The sequence below is a fragment of the Rousettus aegyptiacus genome, unplaced genomic scaffold (genome assembly GCF_014176215.1).
Source record: "Rousettus aegyptiacus isolate mRouAeg1 unplaced genomic scaffold, mRouAeg1.p scaffold_m13_p_14, whole genome shotgun sequence".
In the NCBI taxonomy this organism is placed as follows: domain Eukaryota; kingdom Metazoa; phylum Chordata; class Mammalia; order Chiroptera; family Pteropodidae; genus Rousettus; species Rousettus aegyptiacus.
The window spans coordinates 46,794,316-46,821,834 of NW_023416289.1; the positions used below are offsets into that span (position 1 = coordinate 46,794,316).

At 50.9% G+C, this 27,519-nt stretch overlaps 1 protein-coding gene across 1 annotated transcript; it reads left to right on the top strand.

Moving 5' to 3' along the window:
* On the top strand, positions 1–24,972 carry LOC107500434 (sialic acid-binding Ig-like lectin 9). The gene is made up of 13 exons (XM_016125663.2): positions 1–58; positions 122–505; positions 704–982; positions 2,515–2,608; positions 9,419–9,612; positions 18,316–18,405; positions 18,469–18,849; positions 19,048–19,323; positions 19,520–19,567; positions 21,830–22,087; positions 22,713–22,812; positions 23,645–23,726; positions 24,252–24,972. Exons 1-13 carry the CDS (start codon positions 25–27, stop codon positions 24,441–24,443), a joined length of 2,412 nt encoding a protein of 803 aa, XP_015981149.2. The 5' UTR covers positions 1–24; the 3' UTR covers positions 24,444–24,972.
* Positions 24,973–27,519: the final 2,547 nt, after the last annotated feature.

Here is a 27,519-nt window from a genome sequence, read left to right on the forward strand (position 1 = left end):
GAGCCCAGAAGCCTCCAGTCAGAGATGCTGCTGCTGCTGCTGCCCCTCTTGTGGGCAGGTGAGTGGTGGAGGGGAGGGTGGGGGTGGCCTGGGGGCTCTGCTCACTTTCCTTTCCCCACAGGGTCCCTGGCTCAGGATGACAGTTACCAGCTGACAATGCAGGAGTCTGTGACGGTGCAGGAGGGACTGTGCGTCTCTGTGCCCTGTACCTTCTCCATCCCTGAGAGACCCTGGACTAATGGTTCCTCAGTTCACGGCTACTGGTTCCGGGAATGGGCGAATGTTTTCTGGAATGCTCCTGTGGCCGCAAGCGACCCAAGTCTACCTGTGCAGGAGGAGACCCAGGGCCGATTCCGTCTCCCTGGGGAACCTGAGGCTTTCAACTGCTCCTTGGACATCAGAGACGCACGGAGAAACGACACGGGGTCCTACTTCTTTAGGGTGCTGAGAGGGCACAGTGTGGAATATACTTATGAAAAAAACCCACTCACTGTGCATGTGACAGGTAAGGCATGGGTCAGAGAGAGGCCACACGGGTGGGTCCTCAGGTCCCCCGGGTCATAGCTGGGATGCATCCCCCTCCTGGGACGGGGTCAGTGTCCAGCGTGTCTGGCTCAGAGGGAGGAACTAGACCAGAGTCCGAGGCTTCTCTCAGGCCATACCTCCCTGCCCTCTAGACCACATGCCTCCTTCTCTCTTCCAGCACTAACACTCACACCCCACATCTTCATCCCGGGGACCCTGGAGTCCGGCCGCCCCAGCAATGTGACCTGCTCCGTGCCTTGGGCCTGTCAGAGGGGCACGCCCCCCATCTTCTCCTGGACGTCAGATGCCCTGCCCTCACTAGACCCCAGGACCCGCCTCTCCTCGGTGCTCACCCTCATCCCACGGCCCCAGGACCATGGCGCCAGCCTCACCTGTCAGGTGATGTTCCCTGCAGCTGGTGTGACCGTGGAGGGAACCGTGCAGCTCAACGTCACCTGTGAGTGACAGGAAGATGGGGTCCCTGATGGGGGTGCCGAGGACAGTAGGTGTGGGAGTCAGGGCCTTGGACACTGGGTACTGGGTCCTGGATTTGGTCTGGGAGGGGGGCAGGATCCTGCCTGTCCCCATACTTCCCCCATTTATACAGCTCCTGGGGACATAGGGCCAGTGTCCACACAGCCCTCACATTGACTTGGGTCCACCTTCTTTCTGTCCCAGACTCCACAGAACTTGACCATAAGCATTGTCCAAGGAAATGTCATAGGTGGGAAGGAGCCCATCATGAGCTGTAGGGAACAGGACGTTCTGCAGCTCAGGACACAGCTCGGTCCTGCCTCGCCCTGGGCTCACCCTGGTCACTGGACACCACCTTGTGGGTGAACCCAGGGGTTCCCCATCTTCAGCACCCCTGGCCCTGTGAGCAGCTGTCCCCATCGGGCCTCACACCTCTGGCTGGTCTTCCAATTTCCCTAGCAATTGTTTAGTTGAGTCCTTTTGAACAAGTCATATTGTCACAAAGTCAGAGATTCGAAATGCAGGACGGGGTCTGCGCTCAGATGCCCAGTCTGCTCTGGGGATGTGAGCGGTGTCTAGCTGCTGCTCTCAGCCTTGGTTCATTCACCTGAAGGCTGAGAGGTCCATGGTAACTCTTAGGACCAATGTCGTCCTTCCTCTCCTTGAGTGGGGTATCCCACTGCCCATGTGGTTTCCGGTTGTGCTCGCATCTTCCGCTCACGGAGGATGGCGGCGTTAAGTTTTGTCTGAACAGTTTCCATTTTCAAACATGTTCCGTTTTGTGCATCCATTGATCATGCGACAGAGACTTGAGCGGTTTCCACTTTTGGCTCCTGTGGTGCTGCTGGGAACGTCAGCGTACAAGTTTCTGTTCAAACGTGTTTTCAGTTTTCCTGTCCTGTGCCTGGGACATGCTGGGCAGTTCTCCACAGTGGCTGCATCATTTCACGTCCCCGCCAGCAGAATGTGTGTGTGGCTCCAACTTCTCCACCCAGTCACCAGCTCTGCCATTTTCCTTTCTCCAAGTCGAAGGCCACCAGTGGGTGTGGAAGGCCATTTCACCATGGCTTTGATTGGCACTGATGCCATGACAATCCTGCCGTACGTTTCTCACTACTTCTATGTGTTCTTCGGAGAAAATGTTTTTTCCTATCCTCAGTCCACTTTGTAATGGGGTTTTTGACTTTTTGTTGCTTAGCTGCGAGTGTTCTTTGATGTGCCAGATTCTAATCTGTACTGGATCTGTGATTTGCACAATTTCTCCCCATATATCAGCCGGCTTTTCATTTTCTCCATAGTGTCAATTGATGAACAGAACATTTCATTTTGACAAGGTCCAGCTCTTGCATTCTTTTCTGTGTCCAGCTGCTTGAGGTCAGGCATGGGCTGAGGAGAGCAAAGGCACAAGGGTCCCAGATACAGAGATGCAGGAAGAGCTGGATGACATCAGAGACCCACTCGGGGAGGAAGCATACAAATTGCTGTCCAGCAGGTGACTCTGTCTTCATCCCACAGGGACCTCAGGACCCAGGGTAGAGGTGGTGCTGGTGGCCAGCATGGTAGCTGTTGTCAAGACCCTGTTCCTCCTTCTGTGCCTCATCGTCCTCATGTGAGCTTGGGCCCAGAGTGAAGGAGAGGCGTGGGGAGGGCATGGGCCGTGGGGCTGAGCCCCAGAACAAGTTCCAGGGCCTCTGATTTGACAGGAAGTGAAGGTATAGGGTGAGGAGTCCACAGGCGCAGCTATCACATGTGTTTGCCTTGGCAAGAGTCCAAGATGGGAGGGATCTGCTGCAGTGCAGACGGCTGGCGGGGCCAACCCTGACCGCTCTCCCTTCAGTCCCCCTCCAACATCCGAACAGGGGACAGGGGGTGGGTGTGCTGCCTGCTGCAGTCCAATGTGACCAGACTAAATGGTCCTGATATCATCTCGCAGAGTGAGGTACCAAAGGAGAAAGGCTACGAGGTCCGTCCGCGGTGTGCACGGATGAGGCAGACGCCATCCCAGGTAAAAACTTCAGGCGAGTAACATCAGTGTCTCACCACCAACAGACACCTCCTGCGGGATGGCCCCTGGAATTTCTGCTCAGCATGGCCAGTGTTGAGCTGCCATCTTCCGCTCCTACCCTACTTCTCTGCTGAGTTCTCCAGCACATGGATGACATGGTGGCCCCATCACTGAGGGCATGAATGGGGACTGGCTCTCCACTTTGCCCTCCCTTCTGTCTCTCTGATCCAAGAAATCTCCATTCTACCTTCTCATACGGTTCAACTTGATGGCCATCTCCTCGCCACCCTGATCCCGCTCATTCCTGTGGCCTCTTCTCCTCCCCTGGTCACTGACCAACCTTCAGCCTCCATCTCTCTCCTCAACACAGGGCTACAGGTTCCATTTGCAGAGACCACATTGTCCCTGTCCCGCACCTTTTGAGCAGTGACTTTCCTCTGCATGACCAGAGACACCGATGCCTCCACTGTTGGCAAGATTGGAGGCCTGACGAGTTCGGTTCCCTGTTGGGCCCTTTACAGCGTTCCGTCCACTTCTTGCATCTCACAGCATCACAACCAGCTGGCCAGGGCCTAAGTGACTCAGAGGCTTTCTGTGTGAACTTTCTTCTGCAACACCCTTCCCTCTCCGAGCACTGGTCATCCTGCAGGCTCAATGAAAATCACTACATGTTGCGTGCATGTGTGTGTGTGTGTGTTTGTGTGTGTGTATTTTGTGTGTGTGTGTCTGTGATACCTGTATGGTTTTGAGCAAAGTAACATCCGTCACTTATTTGTAGACTTCTTCGGCAAGTATAACTGAATACCTACTGTGTGCCAGCATTGGTGTAGGTGCTGGGGATGCACCTACAGTGAACTCAAAAATGGCATCGAAAATCACTGTCATCTGAAGGCAAGAGGATACAAATAAAAGAAATGAATTAAAAGATTACAGATGATTGGATGGTAATCGGTGTTTAGAGAAGAATTAGACAATGATAAGGATCAAATGCCATATTGGGGGACGATCTCCTACATCTGAGAGTGTAAAGAGTGATGTTTGAGCCGAGACTTGAAGATGGAGACAGAGCAGACTGGTCTTCTAGAGAAGATGACCCAAGGGGCCTTGGGAAAGCAGTGTCATAGCTCTGACAGAAGCAGCCTGATGATGTGGGGGAGGGGGACACAGCCGATGGAGGAACGTGACGGCACAGAGAGGCATGAAAGGGGGCGCTGCCGGAGGGTGGAACAGACACACCATGCGCAGCCACGGAGGCCTCGCAGGAAACGCAGGAACCCAGAAGCTTTGGAGGAGCCCAGAGACAAGACATGTCTTCCCTTGGAAGGGGTGCTCCATGGCTGCTCTGTGTAGAATAGGCTGGAGTGGGTCCCTGACAGCAAAGCAGAGATCAGGAAGGGCTGGAGGGCAGGAGGCAATGATGGTGGAGATAGGGAGACAGGTGCAGAGTGAGGCTTTACTTCTGGATGTATTTCCAAGGCCCAGTGGACTGAATTTCCTAATGGATACAGATAATACAACTTGCGTCGATTCCAAAGGGATACTGAGTGAGAGGACATAGACACAAATGAGCACATGTCTAGAGTTTCTCCCATAGACAGAATTAATTCACCACGATACAAAGTACATTAGCCCTGGGGCTGGAAGTGGGTACGGTGAAGTGGAGACATCGGGGAACCGCTAGAGGGTGCTGGAAACCTTCCACGTCCTGATTGCGGAAGCATACATTAGTGGACTTTAATAGAATTGCATACTTTTAGGCATACATTTTATTTTATTTAAATGATAGAGTTATTTCAAGATACACAGGTGAAATCCAAGAACCTTATTGTTCTTGAACATGGTATAACTTTCTTTATTGTTGGGTTTTCCATATGTGCTACATTCTTACCTTTTTTAAACAGCCTAGAACAAGGGATTATTTCTTTTCTTAGAGACTCCATTTCTTATACAACAGAGGAGGGTGCAGGAAAAAAATCTCTGTGTGGGTAAAACTGAGTAACTATCCATCATGGTACTACTGCGTAGATCTACATTTTACAATATGTGGTAACGAACGCTTTACGTCCCTGGGGTGGAGACTTCAACAGGCGCATTCTACGCGGAGCGAGACGGAAAACAACACAAGCTAAACCTCGAATGTCAATGGTAACTGCACGTCACCCTCACTGGGGAGTGCTGCAGGAATTGGCTAGAGAGGGTGAGAGACAGGATCCCCCATTCGCTTCTAGAGGCAGGAGTGGGATGGCAAGTTAATATCAATGGTAACGATGACGTTGTTAAGAACAATAATAACTATTTCCTATTTGTCATGCTTTTGTAGTAAGACTGTACGTCTTGAGATAGATTAGCCTCTGAGTGACAGGATAGGAGTAGATGGTGGTGAAAAAGCGCGGATTGAGGAGGAGCCTGGTGATGGGACCCCGGCAACTCTCTGGATGACCAGCAGAGGGCACTCTCGAAGGGGCAGGGAATGTCGGGTAGGAGGCAGGGACCCACGTGGGAGTCACTGGGCAGTGAAACGTGCACAGACTCCAGTTCTGGGGGAAAATTATCTGATCTCTGGGCTTCAAAGTCCTCATTTGCAAAGTGGACATCACAGCTCTTTATGAATTTGAGGAAGAAAAATCAGGCTGAATAAAAGCAATGGCAAAGACACACACACGCGCACCCACACAGACACGCATCGACAAGGAGAAGCCTTGGCCCTTCTTCCTTTATATAATCCCTGGGATCCAGCCACATCTCAAGCATATTATGCTGAGTGAAATAAGTTGGACAGAGAAGGACAAACACCATATGATTTCACTTACACTCAAAAGGCTAACCTCATAATCAGCTCTTTGTTCTGCTTCTGTAGCTATGCTTGCCGAATACACTGTGGGGCAGGCTGACCTCGAAATCAACTGAAGAGTCATCATCCCTTTTGCCTGTTTTGTCTAAACAACAAATGTAACGTCCTGTTACCCGTAGCAAGCCCCATGCTTCGTAACTATTTGTAACTACCTGCAACAGAAAGCAACTCCTGAGCTTTGTAACGGTCTAAGAAAATTAACCAATCAGCCCTTTCCATCCAAGCCATATAAAAGCAAAGTTGCAATGAGCTCCCACCCTAGATCTTCAGAGCGCTAGATCCTCTGAAACTGCCTTAGTTCACCAGCTCTTTGAGTGCTGCTTGGATTCTTGCCGGTCTGATTTTTGTGACATTTCTACAACATTTTGTGGTATCTAAAGAAAAATATTAGTGAACAACAACAACAACAACAAAACGGAAACAGACTCATAGATACAGAAAACAAACTGATGGTTTGCCACACAGGAAGAGGAGTGTGGGGGGTGGCAAAAGGGAAAGATGAAGAGGTACAAATTGGTAGTTACAAAATAGTCACATGGTTGCAAAGTACAGCATAGGGAATATAGTCTAAACAAGAGAGATCACTTTGAAAATTATATAAATGTCTAACCACTGTTCTGTACACTTGAAACTAATGTAAAATAATATAGAATGTCAACTGTGATTGAAAAATATAAATTAAAAAAAGTTCTAGCAATCTGCTATTCAACACAGTGCTATAGTTAATATGCTATATTATGCAGTTAAAAATTTTATGAGGGTAGATCTTGTGTTAAATTTACTTACAAGTAACCAACCAAAACCTAAAAAACGTTGGGCATGGGGAAACATTGAGAGGCAAGGGATATTTTTCCTCTCTTGATTGTGATCATGGTTTAGACAGTTGTATCCATATCTCCAAACTTGTCGAATTATATATGATAAATATGTGCCATTCTTCATCTGGCAATTACACCTCAACAAATCTGTTAAAAAAATAAATAGAGATGCATCTGCAAGACTCGTCATCACCTACAATGGAAGGGAACCATTCCTAGGGACCTGAGCAGGTGGTCATAATCCTCAAAAAATCTATCGTAGTAATTAATTGACACAAAGTGGTCACACTAATGTGCCTCAAGCAATTAACTGGACTCTTTCCAGACAGTTTCTACATATGCATCTCAGACAACCTTTCACCTGATTCCAAGAACTGTTTAGCTGTAGAGGACCCAAAACCGAAGGGTCATTACTGTAGAAAGCGGCCATGATGGGAGGCAAGATCTAGAGGAAATTTGCACTGCGAGTTGGAAGGCGAGCTTGGAACAACCTCCCAACATTATTCAAGCGTTGTTCCATGGAAACCTTACTGAGCGCACAGGCCAAAACCAAGCCCTACCCTTACGTGGAATGGAGAAGAACTGGAGACTCAGCTGAGGAGGCAGGCAGAGAAACGCCAGGATGATTTGGAGAATGCTTCGTGGTCAGAGAGACCTGTGCTTCTGTCCCCTTCTTCCACTACTTAACAGGGTTTCTGTGCCATTTCAACGAGAAGTGGCCACTCACTCATAACCTGCCCTGAAGTTCTCAGGTCCACAGTGCACCAAGCAAGGAGCAAAGATCAAAACATGAGCGGGCAGCCAGGAGCAGCTCTAGCCTTCCCACTCCCTTAGGGAGTGATCAATGCCCTGTCTGCACTGCAGTGCCCCTTCTTAAAAATGGGGAAGTGAGAAAATCTCCCAAGACAACCTGGCAATGTCAGAGAGCGCACCTGAGCTTCCTCTACATGCACACACATTGAAGCCACCTCACTTTCTCTGGCAGCCACAACCCGGCTGGATCGAAGACTAGTGTTGAGACTCGGAGAAGATTTATCCTCTTGGGGACCCTGGGACATATAATTGTGCTTATAGCAACATCCTTGACACCTGGATGATACAGATAAGACAAATTTCTTTCAACCAGAAAGCAGAAACAGAATATAGTTACTCACGTGACTTGCTTTCTTTGCATATGACAGGTATGCAAGTGCTTGTAAAGAGTACAAGGATGGATGAAATGTGGGAGTCCCATGGAACCCAATTGCTATAGGTTGAACTGGGTTCCCCTCCTACCAATTCATATGTTGAAGCCTTAACTTCCAACATGGTTGTTATTTCAAAGACAGTTGAGTTTAAATGAGTTCACGATGGTGGCCTCCCAATATTGGTGGCCTTATAAGAAGAGAAGGAGAAAGGGAGTGACCTCCTCTTTTTCAATTCATATGCATGCATGCATGCAAAAAAAAAAAAAAAAGCTATGTGAGAATGTGAGGACACAAGGAGAGGGTGGCCCCATCTGCAAACCAGGAAGCAGACCCTCCCCATGAACGAAATCTGCTGGCACTCCGACCTTGGACTGCCCAGCCTCCAGAACCGTGAGAAATAGATTTCTGTTGCATAAGCTGCCCAGTCAATGGTACATTGTTGCAGAAGGCTGAGCCAACAAAATCTCTCTTCGCCTGCAGAACAATTCAATGAGCCCATCTGTTCTCCATAGGAACCAAGACTGACCACTTCCTCTTGCAACTGGAGAGCCACCTCCAGCAGCTGCAGCTCTTCAATCTGTTATTGAACGCAGCCCTCAGGGGCCCCTGTGTGGGGTGGAGTCACCCTCTCTGGGCTCTGTGTATACCTGATGCAGAAAGTGCTGTCGGTCTCATTTGTTCTGAATTGAGGGAACTCTGCGATGCTCCCGTGGCCACAAACGACCCACTTTGAGCCATGCAGGAGGAGACCCAGGGCCGATTCCATCTCTTCGGGGACCCCAAGGCCTCCAGCTGCTTCCTGGACATCACAGATGCACAGAGAAACGACACAAGGACCTACTTTCTTTATGTGGTGGCTAAAAAATTGACTTACTTGAAATTACTGTTTTACTTTTGCTATGGGCACATAGACCTTTGATTATAGGAACATAACATTCTAAACAAGCTTTCTGCTTCTGTAACTGCTTACACACCTGACCTGTGAGTTGACAGGTAGTAAATAGAAGAAAGATAGCCCTTTGTGTTTAGAAAAATGAAGAATGGGGTTTTGGGCTTAAAACATTGTACCTCTACATTTCGGGGCTGCTTAATTTGGGATCTGCGTACCCCTAGCAGACACAGTTGGCTGAATAAAAAGTGTTTCCTATAACTCACTGAGTTCCTGTGGTCCATGTGTCTTTCGGGGACTGGTGGCTGCAACATTTATAGTGGAGAGAGGGCCTTATTTGAGACGTAGTTATAAAAGAAAAACCCTTGCTGTGTGTGTGATGGGTAAGGCATGGGTCACGGAGAGGCCACAAGGGCAAGTTCTGAGGTTCCCGGGGCAGGACTGGTATGCGTCCCCCTCCTGGGAGGGTTCAGGGGCCAAGTGTGTCTGGCTCAGAGGGAGGAGCTGGACCAAGGCATGCAGCTTCTTTCAGGGCCGCACCTTCTTGCCCTCCACACCTGGTGCCTACCCCTCTCCTCCGGCCCTCACACTCATGCCCCACATCTGCATCCTGGGGACCCTGGAGTCTGGCCGCCCCTGCAATGTGACCTGTTCCGTGCCCTGGGCCAGTGAGAGGGGCAAGACCCCCATCTTCTCCTGGACTTCGGCTGCCCTGGCCTCCCGGGGCCCCAGGACCCGCCTCTCCTCCATGCTCACTCTCACCCCACAAACCCAGGACCATGGTGCCAACCTCACCTGTCAGGTGATGTTCCCTGCTGCTGGTGTGACCGTGGAGGGAACCGTGCAGCAGCTCAACGTCAGCTGTGAGTCCCGGGCCAGGATGCTTTAGTCATGAAGAACATAGGGGGACAAGATGGCCCCGCTGGTGCACTTTGCCAGAGGCCTGGCTGAGTAGGGGAACTGGAGGCCACTAGCTCTGCCCCTCCTGCATGTCGATGGCTCTGGGTGTGGGGGTGCCAACGCGAGGCCCTATCCACCCCGCCCCACTGAGAACGATCCGCCGATCCGCCGTTCCCATTAGTGGCCCTAAACAGCATGACACCAGGTGTCTGCCTAGGAGACCGCCCAGGAAAGAAGTACCCCTCCCCACCCCCTCATTTCCCCACCCCCTCACCTACTGCCTCCAGCGCTGACCAGAGTGGAGTCTTCTCCAGGTCCAATCTCTGCAGACTTCAGCGCCCTAGTGGCGGGCTCGGGGAGGGGCGCATTTCCATGGAAGCCCCGTCAGGCCCCGTCCCCATTACCCTGTACTGGCCTCCTCCTTGCTGGTCTGAACAACCCTCTCTGCTTCCTCCATTCATGAATGCCTTGGGCATTTCCGAGGGGACTTCATTTTCCAGAGCAGTTTTAGGTCCCAGCTAACTAGGCAGAAGGTGGAGAGAGTTCCCCTTACGGCCACTGTCCCCTCCACACCTGCACGCGTGGCCTCCTCTGTTATCAGTAACCCCCGCAGGGCTGGACCTCTTCTGTGCTCAATGAACGCGTGCTGTCCCAGAGACTCTGGCTGAGAAGAACCTGGTCCTGGAGGAGAGGGAGTTTGCTCCCACAAAAGGGGTGTCAGCTGGGGTGCCTCGTGGACTGCACCCTTCGACCTGCTGTTCTGAAGAAGGCAGAGCTCCCAGATTGGGCAGGAGGGCTCGAGGCTGCCCCTGGGTGGAAAGAGAGGGGCACCCCTCTCTGTGCTGGAGAGGAGGGGCCTCATGCCCGCTCATCAAGATGGGGTTCACACAGGGTCTGTCTTGTCTGCAGGGCGGCCAGGAACCAGCAATGGTTCTGGGGGCTGTTGGGGGAGCTGGAGTCACTGGGCTGCTTGCTCTCTGCCTGTCCATCATCTACTCTACGTGAGCTGGGGCAGGAGTGGGCCCGAGGTGGCCAAGAGGGAGCTGTATGGGTCCTGAAGGCCCCGAGCCAGGGTGGGTGACGTGGTGGTGAGAATCCAGCCGGTAGCCATGAGCCAGGCTGGATATGTCCCCAGCCCTGGTTCCAGACCCCAAGTCTTGTTCTGAAGGCTCCTGGGCTTGCCTCACCCTTGACTGACCCTAGTCACTCCGTCCAGCCTCAGCGAGGGGCTCTGTGTCATGGACCCCGGTGTCTCCCTCCAGAGTGAAGACCCGCAGGAGGGAAGCAGCCAGGATGGCCAAAGGTGTGGGCGACACCCACCTTGCCACCGAGCCTGCTTTGCCGGTAACTGCCGTGGGCATCCGTGCCCGCGCCGGGTCCGCGCCTGCCCCGAGGCCCGGGCGGCGCGTGCTCCCGCTCCATCCAGCGCGTCCAGAAATGCGCTCTCCACTTCCCCATTTCTTGTCTAGGCAGTTTGTGGTTTCACTATTATTCAGGTAAGATAGGCCACGGGATCAGAAGACGGTGGCTCAGTTAGTCCCTGACTGTCCCATCAGCAAAGGGAAACCCAGGCGGACTGGCCTGGGGGTGGGGTGGAGCAGGGCGGTCAGGGGCGGAGGCAGTGAGTGGGGCGCGGGGTACAGTGGTGAGAGCCTCGATGCGGGAAGGCAGCATGATGCAGGGGCGGCTCCCAATGACCCCGCAACGTGTGGGGTCCTGCCCTGGTGTGATTAGGGCCTGAGGGGAGGGGAAGTATTGCCCACCGTCTGAGAGCACCACGGAAGGAAGGGTTCAGACATAAGGTCTGAAACAGGAACCGCATGTCCTTTTGTGGTCTCCGGCCATTGGCTATCGCTGGCAGGAACAGCTCCTGCAGGGTGATCCCCGGATGTCAAGATCAGAAGCGCGTGATTAATACCTCCCTTGACATCCTTTCATGTGCGCCGGCGGTACTTTTGTCCCTGACACTCAACCAGAGACCTGGTCATGTCTCACCGGGTCCTCCATCTCCCTTTCCTGCCCCAAGACGCTGCAAAGCCTGTCTGCGCTTCTTCTCCACGGTTTTATGGAACTGCCCCCTGTGGTCTGTTCCCCTTCCAGCCGAGCTCCGTGTTAACCATGACCCTGACGCAGCCCACCCATCCCTCCTCCCTGGCACACTGGCATGACCAGCATAAAGAAAGTCACTGCCCCAGCGCACTCAAGTTTAAAATGCACTGTTCCTCCAAGCTTCGAGGGGGCAAACTCTCACCTGGGCTGGTCTGGCATCTGGGGCAGGAAAACCAGAGTCACCTTCCCAGCGTCCGCCTCCTGCAGTGGCCGGCTCACTCGCCTGGGCAGAACAAGCTTCTCATGTCTCAGAATCACTGCTTAGCTGCCCCCTCCTCCTCATCACCTGCTCACACAAAGCTGCCCTGTTCCTGCTCATTTCTCCCCCACCCCGAGCTCCAACTTCCATTTATTTATTTAACTCTGACTCCTGTAAACACCTCTGTGAGGTCCCGAGACACTCATGGTCAGCAATCACGCATATATTCATCCTTGCTCTCACCAAACACCTCCCCTCATCGATTGTTCTGTATGCTTGGGGAGCATCTTTAGTTTACCAATTCTTACGTTGCACCTGTAAAGTGCCCCCCACCCCGAAAACTCTCTCTCTGGCTTGTGGATCGTGCCCACCTCACTGTCTCCTCATGTATCCTCTCCTCTGTGCTCATGTGTTTCCAGTGTCTCCTCTTCTTCTTGAAAGGACTTAAGCCAAGTCGGGTCCCACCTCCATGGCCTCATTTAAACGTCATTACCTCTCGTGAGGCCCCACTTCCAAATTCAGTCACCTTGGGGCTTAGAACCTCAACGCACAAATATACAGGAGCCACATGACCCAGTCCCTCAGACGGGGATAGTTTTTCTGAAGGTGATAGATCTGGTTAAGCCTCGTGTCCTGGCTACACTGGAAAGGTGGAGCCACCATGATTTGCCAGCGGCAGGAGAGGGCTGTGACCAAAGATGGCTCACCGGGAGCAGAGGAGTGGCACGCAGGGAGAGAGATCGCTTTCTGTGGCCACCTTCCTGCCTAGCCAGTGCCAGGCACACAGGACACCTTTGGGAGGCTAGGGGTTGAGTTCCTGATCAGTGGACATGTGACCTGGAAAAGTACTTAACCGCTCTGAGACTTCGTTTCTTCTCGTGTAAAATAATAGCATGTTCCACTCAGGTCTGTGTGAGTGATCAGTAGAATCAGAAGCAAGGAATAAGTGCTCCATTTGTTGGGTAACTGAGTACATGGGACCTTGTACAATGTTTGATACAAGAAGGGAAGAATGAACAGAGGTCCTGTCACAATCAAATTAACTTTAGGGACCTTTTCTGCCTTCCCCTCTGCCCTGCTCTGACCTCTGCTTCCCACACAGGATCACCAGCAGAAGTCCAAGTTAGACAGCTCCACAGACCCCAGCAGCGCTGCAGGGGCCACCCCCACAGTGGAGTTGGAGCAGGAGCTGCATATGCCACCATCAGCTTTCAAGGGATGAATCATCCTTGGGAGAACACCCACATGGCATCGGAGACCAGGACCTAGTGAGCCACCAGTGGGATCATCGGTCTCAGCCAGACCATCGACGTCCTCTCCCTGACACCACCTCCATGATCTGTCAGTCTCAGCCTCTACTCACACCCCTTCCATGGGTGCTCTCCCTGACTCGCCTCAGCATCTTCTCTCTCCACTCCTAACCCTCCTCTTTCCATTCTGTCTGCCAGCTACTAGTCCTGCTATGGACAAAATCACTAATTAACATTCACAGAATTCCCTAAAACCCAGAGCTGACCATACTCAAAATATTGCTCTACCTCCTCAGCCCAAAAGAATAATTTGCGAACTCCACAACTTGACATTCGAGTTCATGGGTCAAAAAACGGTTTGTTGTTGTTGTTGTTTGTTTGTTTATTTTTTAAGGGGCCAGATAGCAATCATTTTAGACTTTGCAAGCTATATGGTCCCGCTTGCAATAATGCAAGTCTGTTTGCAGTGCAAACACAACTATAGACAGTCTGCAAATAAATTAATGTGGCTGTGTTTCAATAAAATTCTATTTACAAAAGCAGGCAGTCCCCACACTGTAGCTTTCTGACCTCCGTTCTAGATTATTTTTAATCTCACTCAAACAGCTTCAGCAAAAACATATTCCTGCCCCGTGGCCCAGCCAATTGGGGCAGACAGACACCGAGCTCAGGAAAGGCCATACCTGAGAGCAAAGAGCACAGAGGAAAAAAGGGGCAGAGAGAGGAGCCCAGCATCCTTTGCTCCCAATTGTCCGTTCTGCCCCGCGTTCCATCCATCCCCATCTCTTTACCTTCCTGGCCCCAAACTGGAACATCAGCCTCTGAGGTTAGACTCTTTTGCAGAGCTGGGAGGTACCTTTTTCAGCACTGCTGACAGCGCTAGCCACATTAAATCCACTACAACCCCATCCACCCGGGGTCTTAACGGTCAGTGTCTCCTGGTTGATGGAGCGCCCCAGGAGGCCGGCCACATACCAGCCCCCTGTGCACAGTGGGGAGATCCCGGGGCAGGGTCTGGTAACATCATAGGTCAATGATGCCAGTCAGTGGTGTCTGGGACTTTCCAGGGCGTGCCACCATCTTTCAACTTGGGCTCTTGGCTGGTGTTGGTGTTAACTATGAATTGGATGATGTCATCCTAAGGAGTTAGATGGGAATAATGTTAGTCACTCAGGGGGAGGGTCCTTATGACAGCGCATGGCTGCTGCAAAACTTTGTGAGAAATGAGCTGATTCTTACTCTTCTGATCTGGGACAGGGTATTACCATTACTGAGCTTTTTCATGTTTCTGTCTGAGTCTTCCGGTCTCTTGTTAGGTGGCCTCAAGCAACCCAAAGATCCCACCCTAACTGCTGCCCATTCGCCTCCCACAGCGACTAGGCCAGGCTGTCCTGAGTCCCAGAGTAGGGAAGCAGCAGGAAGTCTGGGTCCTGATAATGCGTCATGTCCTCCTGACAGCTCCTTACCCATACCGCTCCTTTTGGTCCTCACCAAGCTCAAGAGGGCCCACTTGGGGGCTGGCTTCCCACTCCTCTACAGCCCCTTCAGGATCTAGTACAATGGGAGATCAGGTCCCTCCTAGGTAACCCCCCGTCTGAGTCCCCCAAACACCAGCTGGTCGGCCCCAGAGCTGGCTTTCTACTGGGCCCTGACCTCATTCTTGCTTTTCCTGGCAGAGCTGTGGTCCCCAGAAAAAGAGGGATAAGCCACACTTGAGTTCCTTTGCCCCTTGGGACACAGGAAAAGTCCCGGACACAAGATCCTGCAAAGAAAAACCAAACAGACGGACACCCAAACCTCTCCCACCCCTCACCCACCATGGCATGTTAGGGACGCACTTTGCTGAGCTGACTCTGCCACTGCACAGCAGAATAAACGACAAGCTGTTGTGCATGTCTCGCTCTGACCTTCCAAACTATTCCTTATGTGTATGAGTGAGTAATGCAGGCAAGAAAAATCGTATGAATACATGTCTGCAATTTTTTTAACCAATATAAAAGCAAGAATTTACACAAGATTCTGATCCTAGTGCATTTACCTCTATGTCACTCTGGGAGGCCTGTCATTTGAGACATGTGTCACCAACTGTGCCACTTACCACGAGTGTGCAGAGCAAGTTGTGACTTACATGAAACAAACAAACAAACGAACATGTGTTAAAGGATTTTTATTTTTTTCAACGACAGTTGACAGTCAATATTATATAATTTCTGGTGTACAGCATGGTGGTTAGACACTTATATAATTTACAAAGTGATCCTCCCTCTCTCCGATAAGTCTAGTGCCCGCCTGGGTGAAAAAGGTGAAGGGATTAAGAGGCACAAACTGGTATTTTCAAAACAGTCGGGGGCATGTTAAAGATTGTTTTTACCGTGGTGATAAAATAACATCGCATCAGGTCTACCCCCATTTAACAAATGTTGGAGTGTGCAGTATTATCACCTACAGGCAGTGTGCGGCACAGCAGGTGTCTGGAACTTCCTCATCTCGCATTGAATAGACATTCTCCATTTTCTGTAACTCATTACGAATGAGATAACCAGGCAGAAATGAAAGCAGCACATATTTAGACGGCGTAAAGTGAGTTTATGGATGGTGTGAAACTGGCTGGGTGGGGCAAGTCTAGTGCCCTTTCAGAGGATGAGATGCATGTGCTTGCCTGTGGGCAGGAACTCTTTGCATGGTTACCAGCTATCAACAGGTTACAGCATTATAAAATAGTCCAAAGGCAATAAAATGCTAGAATCAGATGGGCCTAGGAGGAAGTACTCTAAAGAATGCATAGCTTCCCATTGGAGACAGCCAGTAAACTCATTCTGCTTATTTGAAATCTCCTTAAAGCACATATTAATTGATCACCCAACATATACTCCCAGCATTTTTCTAAGCAGTGTGAATTCAGCGGTAAGAAGAGATACAAGACTCTTCATGAAGCTGTAGTTTAATGGCAGAGAAGACAGTTTAAGAATAATTAAGTAGATTACAGGTTATATTGATTGGTTATAAAGAATTTGGAGAAAAACAAAATAGGGACGATGTATAGAAAATATGGCATGGATTCTATCCTTCAATATGTTGTTCACGAATGTTACCGAGAAATCGACATTTGAGTATGCACACACATGCACACACACCATAGGCGCTTAACACACACATACGACTCAGATGTGCACACTCAGAGAAAGAACAGACACACATTTACACACAGGAATGCAGACACGCAAACAGAACCCCTCTCTACCCCCAACACACCCGTCTGCGCAGGTGCACTGCGTCAGCTCTGCCCACTCCGGGCGTGTGGTTGAGCCTCTGCTCTCTCTCCCTGGACTGCTCTGGCCTCTGCGCCCCCTGTGCTGCCTGCCCTCAACCTGGGCCCCCAGCACGCTCAGCGCAACAAGTGGGAGACAGGCACCCAGGGTGCAGGAGCAGTATCAGGCTCAGCCAGCAGAGGGACCAGCCCAAGCCTGGGGCCTGGGCTGGCCTGGGGAGGGGAAGTGTGGCCTGGAGAATTAATAGAACTGCAGAGAGCAGAGCTGGTGTGTGTGTGTGTGTGTGTGTGTGTGTGTGTGTGTGTGTGTGTGTGTTGGGGGTTGCGGAAGCAACAAAAATGTCTCCTCTGGTCCCCTTTCTCGTCACATCCTCACAGCAGCCCCTCTGCAGACTGGCTGCGGGCCACTGTGGGCCAGACCGGGCTGCTCTGAGCTCGGAACCAGTACAAACTCATCACTGTACTGGGCAGCCCCGGGGGTCAGTCAGATCAGACGGACGGATGGGGCGACGTGAACGACGGAAATACACTTTCGCACAGTCCTGGGGGGAGGAAGTCCCAGATGGAGGCGTTGCTGGGTGGCTCTTTGCAAGGGCTCAATGCTTTGCATGCCGACGGTGCGCCCTCCGTGTCCTCACGCGGGCTTCGCGTGTCTGTCTGTGTCCTCATCCCCTCTTCCTACAAGGACACAAGTCCTCCTGGATCGTGGCCCACCCCGGTGACCTCTTTTGACCTTAGTCACCTTTTTTAAAGTCCTCCATCTCCAAATGCAGTCACATTGGGAGGTGCTGGGAGTTAGGGTGGGAAAGCATGTATTTGGGGGCCACGCGGTTCAGCCCACAGCACTCCACGGGCGTAGGCAGCGTTCAGGGGAAGGATGGAGTCCGACTGTCTTGTTTCAGAGCCGGGCCCTAACCCCTCAACACCGAGGCCCCGGATGAGTAAGCCCCAGGGCAGAGGTGACCGCCAGGGGCTTCTCACCCAGGACGGGACTCAGAGTGACCATCGAGCAAAGGGCAGGGACAGACACTGGACCCGCGAGACGGCCGCGCTGAGTCTGCAGAAACCTTTGCTTCTGCTGGCCTCTCCCATAGACGAGGGGGAGGATCGCGACGCCCTGGGTGACAGATGAGGAAGCAGAGGCTTGGAGTAAGGGGGCGGGGACCCCGGCCCACTTGGTGCCAAGCTGGGCGGCACAGGCATGTGGCGTGGGCTCCGGGCTCTCTTCCAGGCCTCGGTGGTCAACTCGACGGATGCCTGAACCGCGGCCATGGCAGGTCATGAAAACTGTGACCACTTGTCGGGGGGGGCACATCCTTAGGACGCCCTCGGAGTTGCAGTTCCCGCATTCTGGCCACTGTCACCTGGGGACTAGTGGTCTGGCTGCTCGCGAGCCCCTGCCTGCGCTCCCACAGTCTCTCCCTGTACACCTCAACCCCCGGAATGGACTGTGGCTCCACCTCCTCCTTTCGCGCCGCGCTCATCAGTCACGGGTCACACGGGTTCGCGTCTTTCACGGGCTCCCGCTGCGGCCCCTTCTGAGTCCCACACGCGTGCGACCGACACTGTGTGACAGGTAGAAGTGGGGACTGGCCAGGCGGGGCCTGCTTTCCAGGTGCACACAGCGGCGCCAGAGGGACAAGCCGAGGACCAGGAGCCTGGAGTGGTGGTCCGGCCCTCCCTACATGTGGGGCCCTCCCCCCGGACACCCCGTCTGGGAAGTGGAAGTCCTCTTCTGCAAGAGCCCGCCAGCCCCGCCAAGGACAGGCGCCCAGTTCCTGCTGCACGGTCATTGCCTCCCTGACTTCAGCGTGGGCTTCCTGTTGGTGCTTCCTCTAAGTCCTGCGATACCAAAGCCCCATGACACTTACCCCAAAGATGCTGCTGCCGCCGCCACTGCTGCTGCTGCTGTTGCTGCTACTGCAGACAGGTGGGTGGCCAAGGGGACGAGGGGTGGCAGGCGGGTCGGAGGCTAACTCTGGTGTCTCCTCAGGGTCTGAGCTGGTTCCACCATACCCGCTGACAGTGCAGGAGTCTGTGACGGTGCTGGAGGGCGCGAACGTCCATGTGCCCTGCAACTTCTTCTACCCCCAGAAATACTGGCATAACAATGCCCCAGCTTATGGCTACTGGTTCCGGGAAGGGGTGAAGGTACAGCAAGACGCTCCCGTGGCCACAAACGACCAACGTGGAGCCATGCGGAAGAAGACACAGGGCCGATTTCGTCTCCTTGGGGACCCCAAGAACTACAATTGCTCCCTGGAGATCAGAGATGCATGGAGAAACGACACAGGGACCTACTTCTTTAGGGTGGAGAAAGGAAACTTTTTGAAATATAGTTACAAAGAAAATCAGCTTTATTTGTGTGTGACAGGTAAGGCATGGGTCACGGAGAAGCCACATGGATGGGTCCTGAGGGCTCCCAGGGCAGGGCTGGGATGCATCTCCCTTCTTCTCTGGGAGGGACCCAGGGAGACAGGATGCTGGGGCTGACCTGAGGCTGAGGCAGCTCTTGGGGGCACACTTGCACCCTCACATCCAGGGTGTGGGTCTCTGTTCCTTTTCTCCCCAGCTCTGTCACAGACACCTGACATCAACATCCAGAGGACGCTAGAATCTGGCCACCCCAGGAACATTACGTGTACAGTGTCATGGGCCTGTAAGAGGGGTACGCCCCTCACCTTCTCCTGGATTGGGGTCAACCTTAACCCCCTGGGTCCCTGGACTCCTCACTCCTCCGTGGTCACCCTCACCCCTGGACCCCAACACCACGATACCAACCTCACTTGTCAGGTGACCTTCCATGGTGGCGTGAGCACAGAGAGGACCATCCAGCTCAACGTGTCCTGTGAGTGCCCTGTGTCTCAGGGCTGTGGGTGTTGGGGATTGGGAGTCAGGAAAGAGGACACTCAATTTCACTTCCTTCCTATTTCTAAATTCTGTGTGTGGGAGGGGGCCGGGGGCAGGAAGGCCAATGGTCCCTTCTTGCCACTGAAAAGGGAACAATTATTTATGTCTGCCTGTCTGTCTGTCTGTCTTTCCAGATGCACCCCAGGACCTGACCATCAGTGTGTTCCGGAAAGAATGTACAGGTAGGGTGCAGCCTCTTCTCTCAGGAGTGGGGTTGGGGTGGAAGTGGGGTCTGTCTCCATCCTTCGGAGCAGAGAAGTCAGATGGGGGACAGACCGGGGGCAGGCATTAGGACAGCAGACATGGGAAGCCCCACACACACTCCTTCTCAGCTTAAAACCTGGTCTCTCCCCATCCCCACCCCCCTGACAACATAAGAACTCAAGGGGAACACAATTCAGTCCCTAGAAAAATTCCATAAGAATAAAAACAGTATTCAGCACCTGGTGCACCTCTCCTCTTGGTTGTCTTTCCAAATATAATCTATGTACATACATTAAAACACATGCACGCGTGTACACACACACACACGTACACACCATGCTCTTCACTCTGCTCTTAAACTTTTTAAAATTAACCTTCACTGTGAAATAATTCAGATTTTCATGGTACAAAAAGTTTCCCCAAATCCCTCCACCCACCTTCCCTCTCCATTAAAGCCTTTGTCACCATGACACACTCGACACAACTTTGAAAGTGACATTGGTCCATTACTAGCAACGAAGCCCCCCTTGTTCTCACATTTGGTATATCTTGGAGGTCTTTTTGGGTCATCACAGAGGAAACTCTCTCATTCTTGATGACACCATGATTTCCTAGTTGGAAAGATATTATACCACAAAATACTTCACCAGTTCCCCGTTGGTGAAAATCTATGGTGTTTCCAGTTTTCGCCTAAGATGAATAATGCTGCAATGCTGTGTGTGTGTGTGCGCGCGAGTGTCTGGAAGATAACTTCCTAGAGAATGGAAGTCCCCGATCAAACCATGTGTTCGCAGTTGCTACAGACGTTGCCAAATCCTGCTGCATGGTGTTGCCCCACCTGCCATCTGCATCTGTTTTGCTGCTGAAGGTCCTCCCCCTTGCTGACTTACTAAGTGAATTCTCTGTGGTTTGAATGTGCATTGCCATCCTTTTCTTTATGTTAACCATTTTGTACCTTTGCGGCATTCCTCCTAACCATGTGAAGAAAGAATTTCCATATTAAGGAAATCAGCTGTGCACTAGTTGAAAAAATTATTTTCAGCCTAATGGTGGCCTTTTGACTCAGCATACAGTGCTTTTTCCAGGCACGACTTTTTTTAGAGTTGCAGACAGTCCTGTATTGAAGGCTGGTTCCCACTGGGTGGTGAGAGCGCATGATGGCCATGTCGTCCCAACTCTGGGTTCAGTGACTTCAAGTTGGGTGCTTGAAATTGGCCGAGATGGCAGTGTTTACACCAAGGAAATTGGAAAATATTACAAATCGGGACCCCTACCTGCACTCCCGTCCTTCATAAGCTGGTTGTCACACATTTACTGATAAACCATGGGTGGCATTTATCAATATTTTATTCCATGCCTCTGATTTTTCCCTATTCCAATATTATTTTTTTAATTTATTTTTTGATCACGGTTGACATGTAATCTTATATGAGTTTCAGACGTACAACATAGCAGTTAGACATTTATATACCTTATGAAGCCATCCTCCCGATGAGTCTGGTCCCCATCTGACACCGTGCATAGTGGTTACAACATTATCGACCATATTCCCTGTGCTGTACTTACTTCTACATGACTATTTATACAACAGGCTGTTTGTAACATTATTTTGTAAATCCACTAGCCTTGTGTAAACACTCCCCAATGTGCCCGTTTACTCAAGCCTCACAGGGCTATATGTTTTTCTTGGAGCGTGCGAGGCCATTCCTTGCCTCGGTTTTGGTCCTCAACACAGTCCTTCCGTGCCAGAGCCGTCCCCACGCCGGGTCTCGCCTGTCCTCATGCTCTGGTGAAGCCTCTCCTCCCACCACAAAAGACATCACTGCTCTGTGAGAACCTGCTTTTGGAGTGTCTCATCTGCGAGACTGTGAGTCTTGAGACGCGGATGGATCAGACAGGTCTCGGCGAACCGTTGTCGACAGATAAAATGGCAGGGCTCATGGAAGGAAGTCTGGGGTCTGTGTTGTCACAGGTGCCCAGACAGGAGGCCTGGGGATCAGGGCGGTTCAGACAGGTGCACAGGGGACTCCTGGAAAGGCTGCAGTGCCTGCTTCTAGCCTTGTCACCTAAGAGCTAAGTCCAGATGGCACGAGCCCATTGGGCAATGGAAGAGAAGAAACTGATCTCCATAATGTAAGGAAAATAAAGAGACACAGAGAGAGAAAGACGGAGAGAGTGAGAAAGACAGAGAGAGACCCTAATGAGGGCCTGGGCTTACCTTTCTCTCTCTCTCGGGCCAGGACGCGAAGCTCTGGGCAACGGCTCATCTCTTCTAGTCCAAGAAGGGGACTCTCTGCGTCTGCTCTGTGTCACCCACAGCAACCCCCCAGCCTCGCTGAGCTGGGCCCAGGGGGGACAGACTCTGCACCGCTTCCAGCCCTCAGACCCAGGGGTCCTGGAGCTGCCTCAGATACAAAGGGAGCATGAAGGAGAATTCACCTGCCATGCTCAGAACCCCCTGGGCTCCCAGAAGGCCTCCCTGAGCCTCTCAGTGGTTGGTGAGTGGGGGGTTGGGGTACCTGGGGCGAGAGAGTTGGTCTGTAAGTGCGGAAGGGGCGAAACATCAGAGAGAGGCCCCCTGTGGGGTGGGGAGGGGAGAGGAGCCCCCTGACCATTCTCCCCACCACCACAGCCTCCTTCCGGCAGTCTGGGACCCTCCTGCTCCTGGGAGGGTGAGGGGCTGCACTGCAGCTGCTCCTCCCGTGCCCGGCCAGCCCCCACCCTGCGCTGGCGGCTCGGGGAGCAGCTGCTGTAGGGGAACCTCAGCAATGCCTCCCTAGCTGTCACCTCCAGCTCAGCCGGGCCCTGGGCCAACAGCTCCCTGAGCCTCGGTGGGGGTTGAGATTCAGCCTCAGACCCAGCTGAGAGGCCCACAATGTCCACGGGGTCCTGAGTGCCACTGTCCTGCTGTTAGGTCAGGGGATCTGCTGGGAGTAGGGGCTTAGGGAGAAAGGAGTGGGTCACGAGGAGGCCTGGGGAAGGGGCTGGGTCAGACAGCAGGTGATGGCCAGCACCGGCCCTCCACTTCCTGTGGGAACAGGACCTACAGACAGTTCTGCAAGGAAGTAGGGAGACGGGACAGAGTGCGGAGAAGGGGTCATTTCATGCCCCTCTTCTCTGCAGGGAAGTCGCGATCCCTGGCGGGCGTGGTTCCTGGGGCTCTTGGAGGTGCTGGCGCCATGGCCCTGCTGTCCCTGTGTCTGTGCCTCATCTTCTTTTGCATGTAAGCCTTTGTCCTGGGGAGGTGCAGGGAAGGGTGTGGAAGCAGGTGCAGACAGAGGCCACCGAATCCCACAAAGGCAGAGCTAAGTACATCCAGAGGGGCCTTTTTTGGGGGCGGGTAGAGGTAAAAGTTTATCGAGATATAATTCCCATGTATTTCAAGTGTATAGTTCCATGGCTTTTAGCTCACTCACAGAGTTGTGCATTCATCATCAAGGTTAATTTTAGAACTTTTCTGCTGGTCCAAAATGATAAAGAAACCAAAAAGCGAAAGAAAGAAACCACACACCCCTTAATTGTCATTCTGCCGCCACCCTTCCTCCAGCCCTAGGCAACCACTAAGTTATTTTCTCTTTCTCTACATTTGTCCATTCTGGACGTTTCCTATAAATGGAACCATATAGCAGACATGGTCCTTTATGGCTGACTTCTTTCATACAGCAGGATATTTTCAAGGTTCCTGCACGTGTCAGTACTTCATCTCTTTTTATTTCTGAATAACATTTCATCGTATGGATGAGGCACATTTATTTGTCCATTCATCCGTTGATGGACATTTAGGTTGCTTCCACATTTCGGCTATCACGAATAGCACTGCTCTGATCACTCATGTACACATTTCCATGTGTAAGTGGGGTTTTTCATGATGGGAATTCAGTCTTGGCCAAATGCCTGGTCGTCCAGGGGCTGGATGTCCTCATGCGCACGTCAGGAGGGTCTCCGCGTATACTCACAGAGTCCAGATGCCTCTGTTGTCCTCCCAGGGAGTGGGGGCAGCATGCCCACCTGTGCCAGAGCCATCCTGGCTGCAGTGCTCTGATTTCTCCCCTTAGACCGAAAGCCCGCAGGAAGCGAGCAGCTGGAGGACCAAAGGGCAAGGATGATGAAGACCCTGTCATGGACACGGTCTCCTGGGTGAGCGATGTGAGTGTCTTCTCATACAGTGTCTGGGACCATTCAAGGAGTCTAGACTGAGCCACTTCCCAAAATCTATTCCTCATTGTCAGTTGGGCAGACAGGTGGGACCTGATGTCCCCTGGGCTCTTCCCCTTCCTCATTCACAACCCGTGGTCAGACTCCTGCCCACCCCTGCTGAACACTGAGCTTACCAGACACAGGCTGCCGGAAACATCTCCTCAAAATGATGACTTTCTACTCATTCTGGGCATGTCACTTCACCTCTCCCCACCACAGTGTCCCCATCTGCAAAGGGGAATGACAAAAGTATCACTCATACTGGGATTTTGAAAGGATTCACTGTGATCAGTACGTCCTCGATAACGTCTAATCAGTGGCAGTATTATGACATTTTAAATGAATGAGCAAATAGTTGAGTTCATAAGAAGCATGTGTGAAATAAGAGGATGGATGATGCCCAACCTGCCCTTGGGGCGTGCCTGCCTTATTTCTTCCCTGACTCCCTCTCTCCCCTTCACAAAGGGTTCCAAGCACAAGCCCTGTCCGGACATCCCCCTAGACCAAGCACCACCTGCTGAGGAGTCCCCTCTCCCAGGGGGGCAGCAGGATGTCTACTACGCCAATGTCACCTTTCTCGGGAGGAAGTCACAGGAGCCTTGGGGCCAGGAGGCCACCAGCACCACCGAGTACTCAGAGGTCAACAGAAGCAAATGAGGCCTCCCCCAGGATTCAGGGCTGGCAGAGGAGCCATGACCCGCTGGAGGAAGGAAGTCAGTGACTAAGCGATGAAGCCCGGGGAGACTTAGTGGCAATGCTGATGAAGAAACAGGTGACAGGGCTAAAGAGACTTGGGTTCAAAGGCAGGCTTCAACACTTCCTGAGTCATCTTTAGCAAGCGTTTCATTTAATTTCTCTGTGTCTCTGTTTGCAAATCTGTGCATCAGAGATCGATGGACACTGCTGGCACTTCTTCCTGGGAGAGAGCCTCACCTCTGGCTCTCACTTAGTGTCACCCTGTTAGTCCCTGGTGCCACCCATAAGGACAACCCGGTGCTGTCTGGTCACTGGGCAAGTCTGCTTGTGTACACGGCCCTTTTATTTTTATAAAAAAACTTTTTTGTTAATACTTCTATATTTTTATCATTTTTTATTTTTTAAATTTATTTTTTGTTGTGGTAACATTTGTTGAGAAAATCCAGTAAATGTCAGTTGTACAATATATCAGTAGGGTGTATATATATATATATATCTATATATGTGTATATATATACATATATACACACACACACATATATGTGTGTGTGTGTGTGTGTGTGTGTGTGTGTGTGTGTGTTGCATTGCACGTTCAGTGCCCATAGTTAGATTTCTTTCTGTCACCACTTATTTGACCCCTCTTACCTCATCTACCTCCGTCCCTACCTTCTGGTAACCACTAGTCTATTGCCCATGTCTGTGAGTCTCCGTTTATTTGTCCTGTTCTATTGTGGCTTTTAGGTTTGTATCCCATATATAAGTGATATCATGCGACTTTCAACTTTTTCTGTCTGGCCGATTTTGCTTAGCATGCTAGGGACTCGGTCGCTTTAGGAGGCGTCTGCTGCTGCCGCAGCCTCTGTCCCACTCAGCTGCTGGGGACCCAGCAGCCTCGTGTCCTCGCCCCCTCCCACTTCCTACCATTGCAGGCTGATTTCTTATTTCTCTCCCTAGTTGTAGGGCTTGTTCATCTAGACCCTGGGTGACTTTCCTTGCTCTGTCTCCATGTTTCAGTCACAACTTTGATGCGGACACAAGAAAGATAAACAAAAACTCTATCATCTACACCATTTTTTTTCCAACAGTGCCAGCAGCAGTAATTCGATCTAAGGAATGTGTTATGTAGATGTAACACAAATGAATGCTGCCTAGAAGACTTGGACCACTGTAATCTAATCTAAGTTCTCAGCTTGAGTTTATTTTACTTTTCTTATGTTTGTATTTTCTTGAGATATAATTGACATATAACATTATGCTAATTTCAGGTGTCCAACATCATGATTCAATATGTGTATATAGCAAAGTGCTCACCACAACGTGTCTAGTTGCCATCCGTCACCCTATACAATTACATGTCATTTTCTTGCGACGAGAACTTTTAATCATGTTCTCTGTTAGCAATTTTGTCCTGTAGCAATTTTCAAATATGCAATACAGTATTATTAACTATATTATTTTCGTTAATAGTACTATTAACTAGTGTTATTGATTACAGTCACCATGCTGTACATACATCCCCATGATTGAGTTATTTTATAACTGGAAGTTTGTACCTAGCACTCGCTCCCACCCTGTATCTCTGACAACCACCAGTCTGTTCTATGTATCTATGAGTTCGATTTTTCAACCATTTCCACATGTAAGTGAGATCACATGGTATTTGGCTTTCTCTAACTTATTTCACCTGGCATAATGCCTTCACAGTCCATCCATGTTGTTGCAAATGGCAGGACTTCCTTCTTATTTATGGACAAATCACAATCCATGGTATATGTACCAGATTTTCTTGATCCTTTCATTCATCAATGGACACTTAGAGTTATTCCCACACTTTGACTTTTGTAAATAATGCCATGATGAACATGGGGGTGCAGCTATGTTTCCAGTTCGTGTTTTCATTTCCTCCACATCGATACCCAGAAGTGGAATTGCTGGATCGTATGGCAGCTCTGTTTTTAGGAACTGCCATACTGACTACAATGTGGCTGCACCAATTTACACTTTCACCAAGAAGGCCAGAGGGTTCCCCTTTCTTCACAGCCTCTTTCTTCATCACTTGTTATTTTTCTCTTGTTGATAATCTCGGCTTGAGTTTTGCTAGACCACTAGGCGATTGATCTGTGTGGATTCTGCTTTCTTTAGTCCTTCGCTTGCTCAAGACCATCTTCTTTGCAATATATAAAGAGAGTCAGGGCAGAGGCGGGGGGTTTGTGGACCTGGTTACCTGTTGTTTACGGGGACTCCGGGGCAGGGGCAGAACCAGATTTTGTGGAACCTGACATTGATACAAATGTTGAGATGGCAGCCTTGGAAAAAATAAAACAAACTGTGACTCACATATGTCATGTTATGAAATGGTAAAACACACCACATTAAGTCACAGAAGTTAAAATGCTCAAAACCAAAATAGAAAACAATTCAGAAAAATTACAACTATTTTTATTAGTAGTAGAGCATACCTGCCTGCCACACCTGCATAACACACTTTCACCATGTTTTTGGGTGATACTCTTTGATTGTCTCTTTCTATGAGGATAATTTTTATATCAATAAATATTAATATTACATAGCAAATATTATATATGTCTATAATAATATTATATTTATATAATCTAGAGAATTGACAGAGAATCAGTATTTCCTCCAGCACAGTTGATTGAAATTTCTTTTTCTCGTATCCTTTCAGAAACTTTCTTTCAGTCCCACAACTTGCTACTGAAATTTCCAAAATGTTTACCATCATTGTGGAACATGGGAAAACGTTCAAGTCTCTTTCACACGAGACCACTGGGGTTGCAGGTCATGTCCTCATATCCCCGAAGTCCTTGCCAGGCTTTGAAAAATGGACCAAGCCTGTGAGGGGCTCAGGGGGAAACATCCTGAGCTCTATGGGGGGCACATCTGCTTCTGCGCTGAGGTCTAGCCTGTGGGGTCCCCGCCAAATGGGGGAAGGATCTTCCTTTGCACATCCCTCTTGAGTAGACCTTTGCTCCATCACTGTCCCACAGACCCTCGGACCCTCGAAGACCAACCTTCA

What these genes read in the sequence shown, in the direction of transcription:
- LOC107500434 (XM_016125663.2), top strand. Translation starts at nt 25, where the DNA reads ATGCTGCTGCTGCTGCTGCCCCTCTTGTGGGCAG. An exon ending in CTGTGCCTCATCGTCCTCAT is followed by an intron (nt 2,609 to 9,418) that starts GTGAGCTTGGGC and finishes GCCCTGGGCCAG; the next exon opens with TGAGAGGGGCAAGACCCCCA. An exon ending in CATCCAGCTCAACGTGTCCT is followed by an intron (nt 19,324 to 19,519) that starts GTGAGTGCCCTG and finishes CTGTCTTTCCAG; the next exon opens with ATGCACCCCAGGACCTGACC.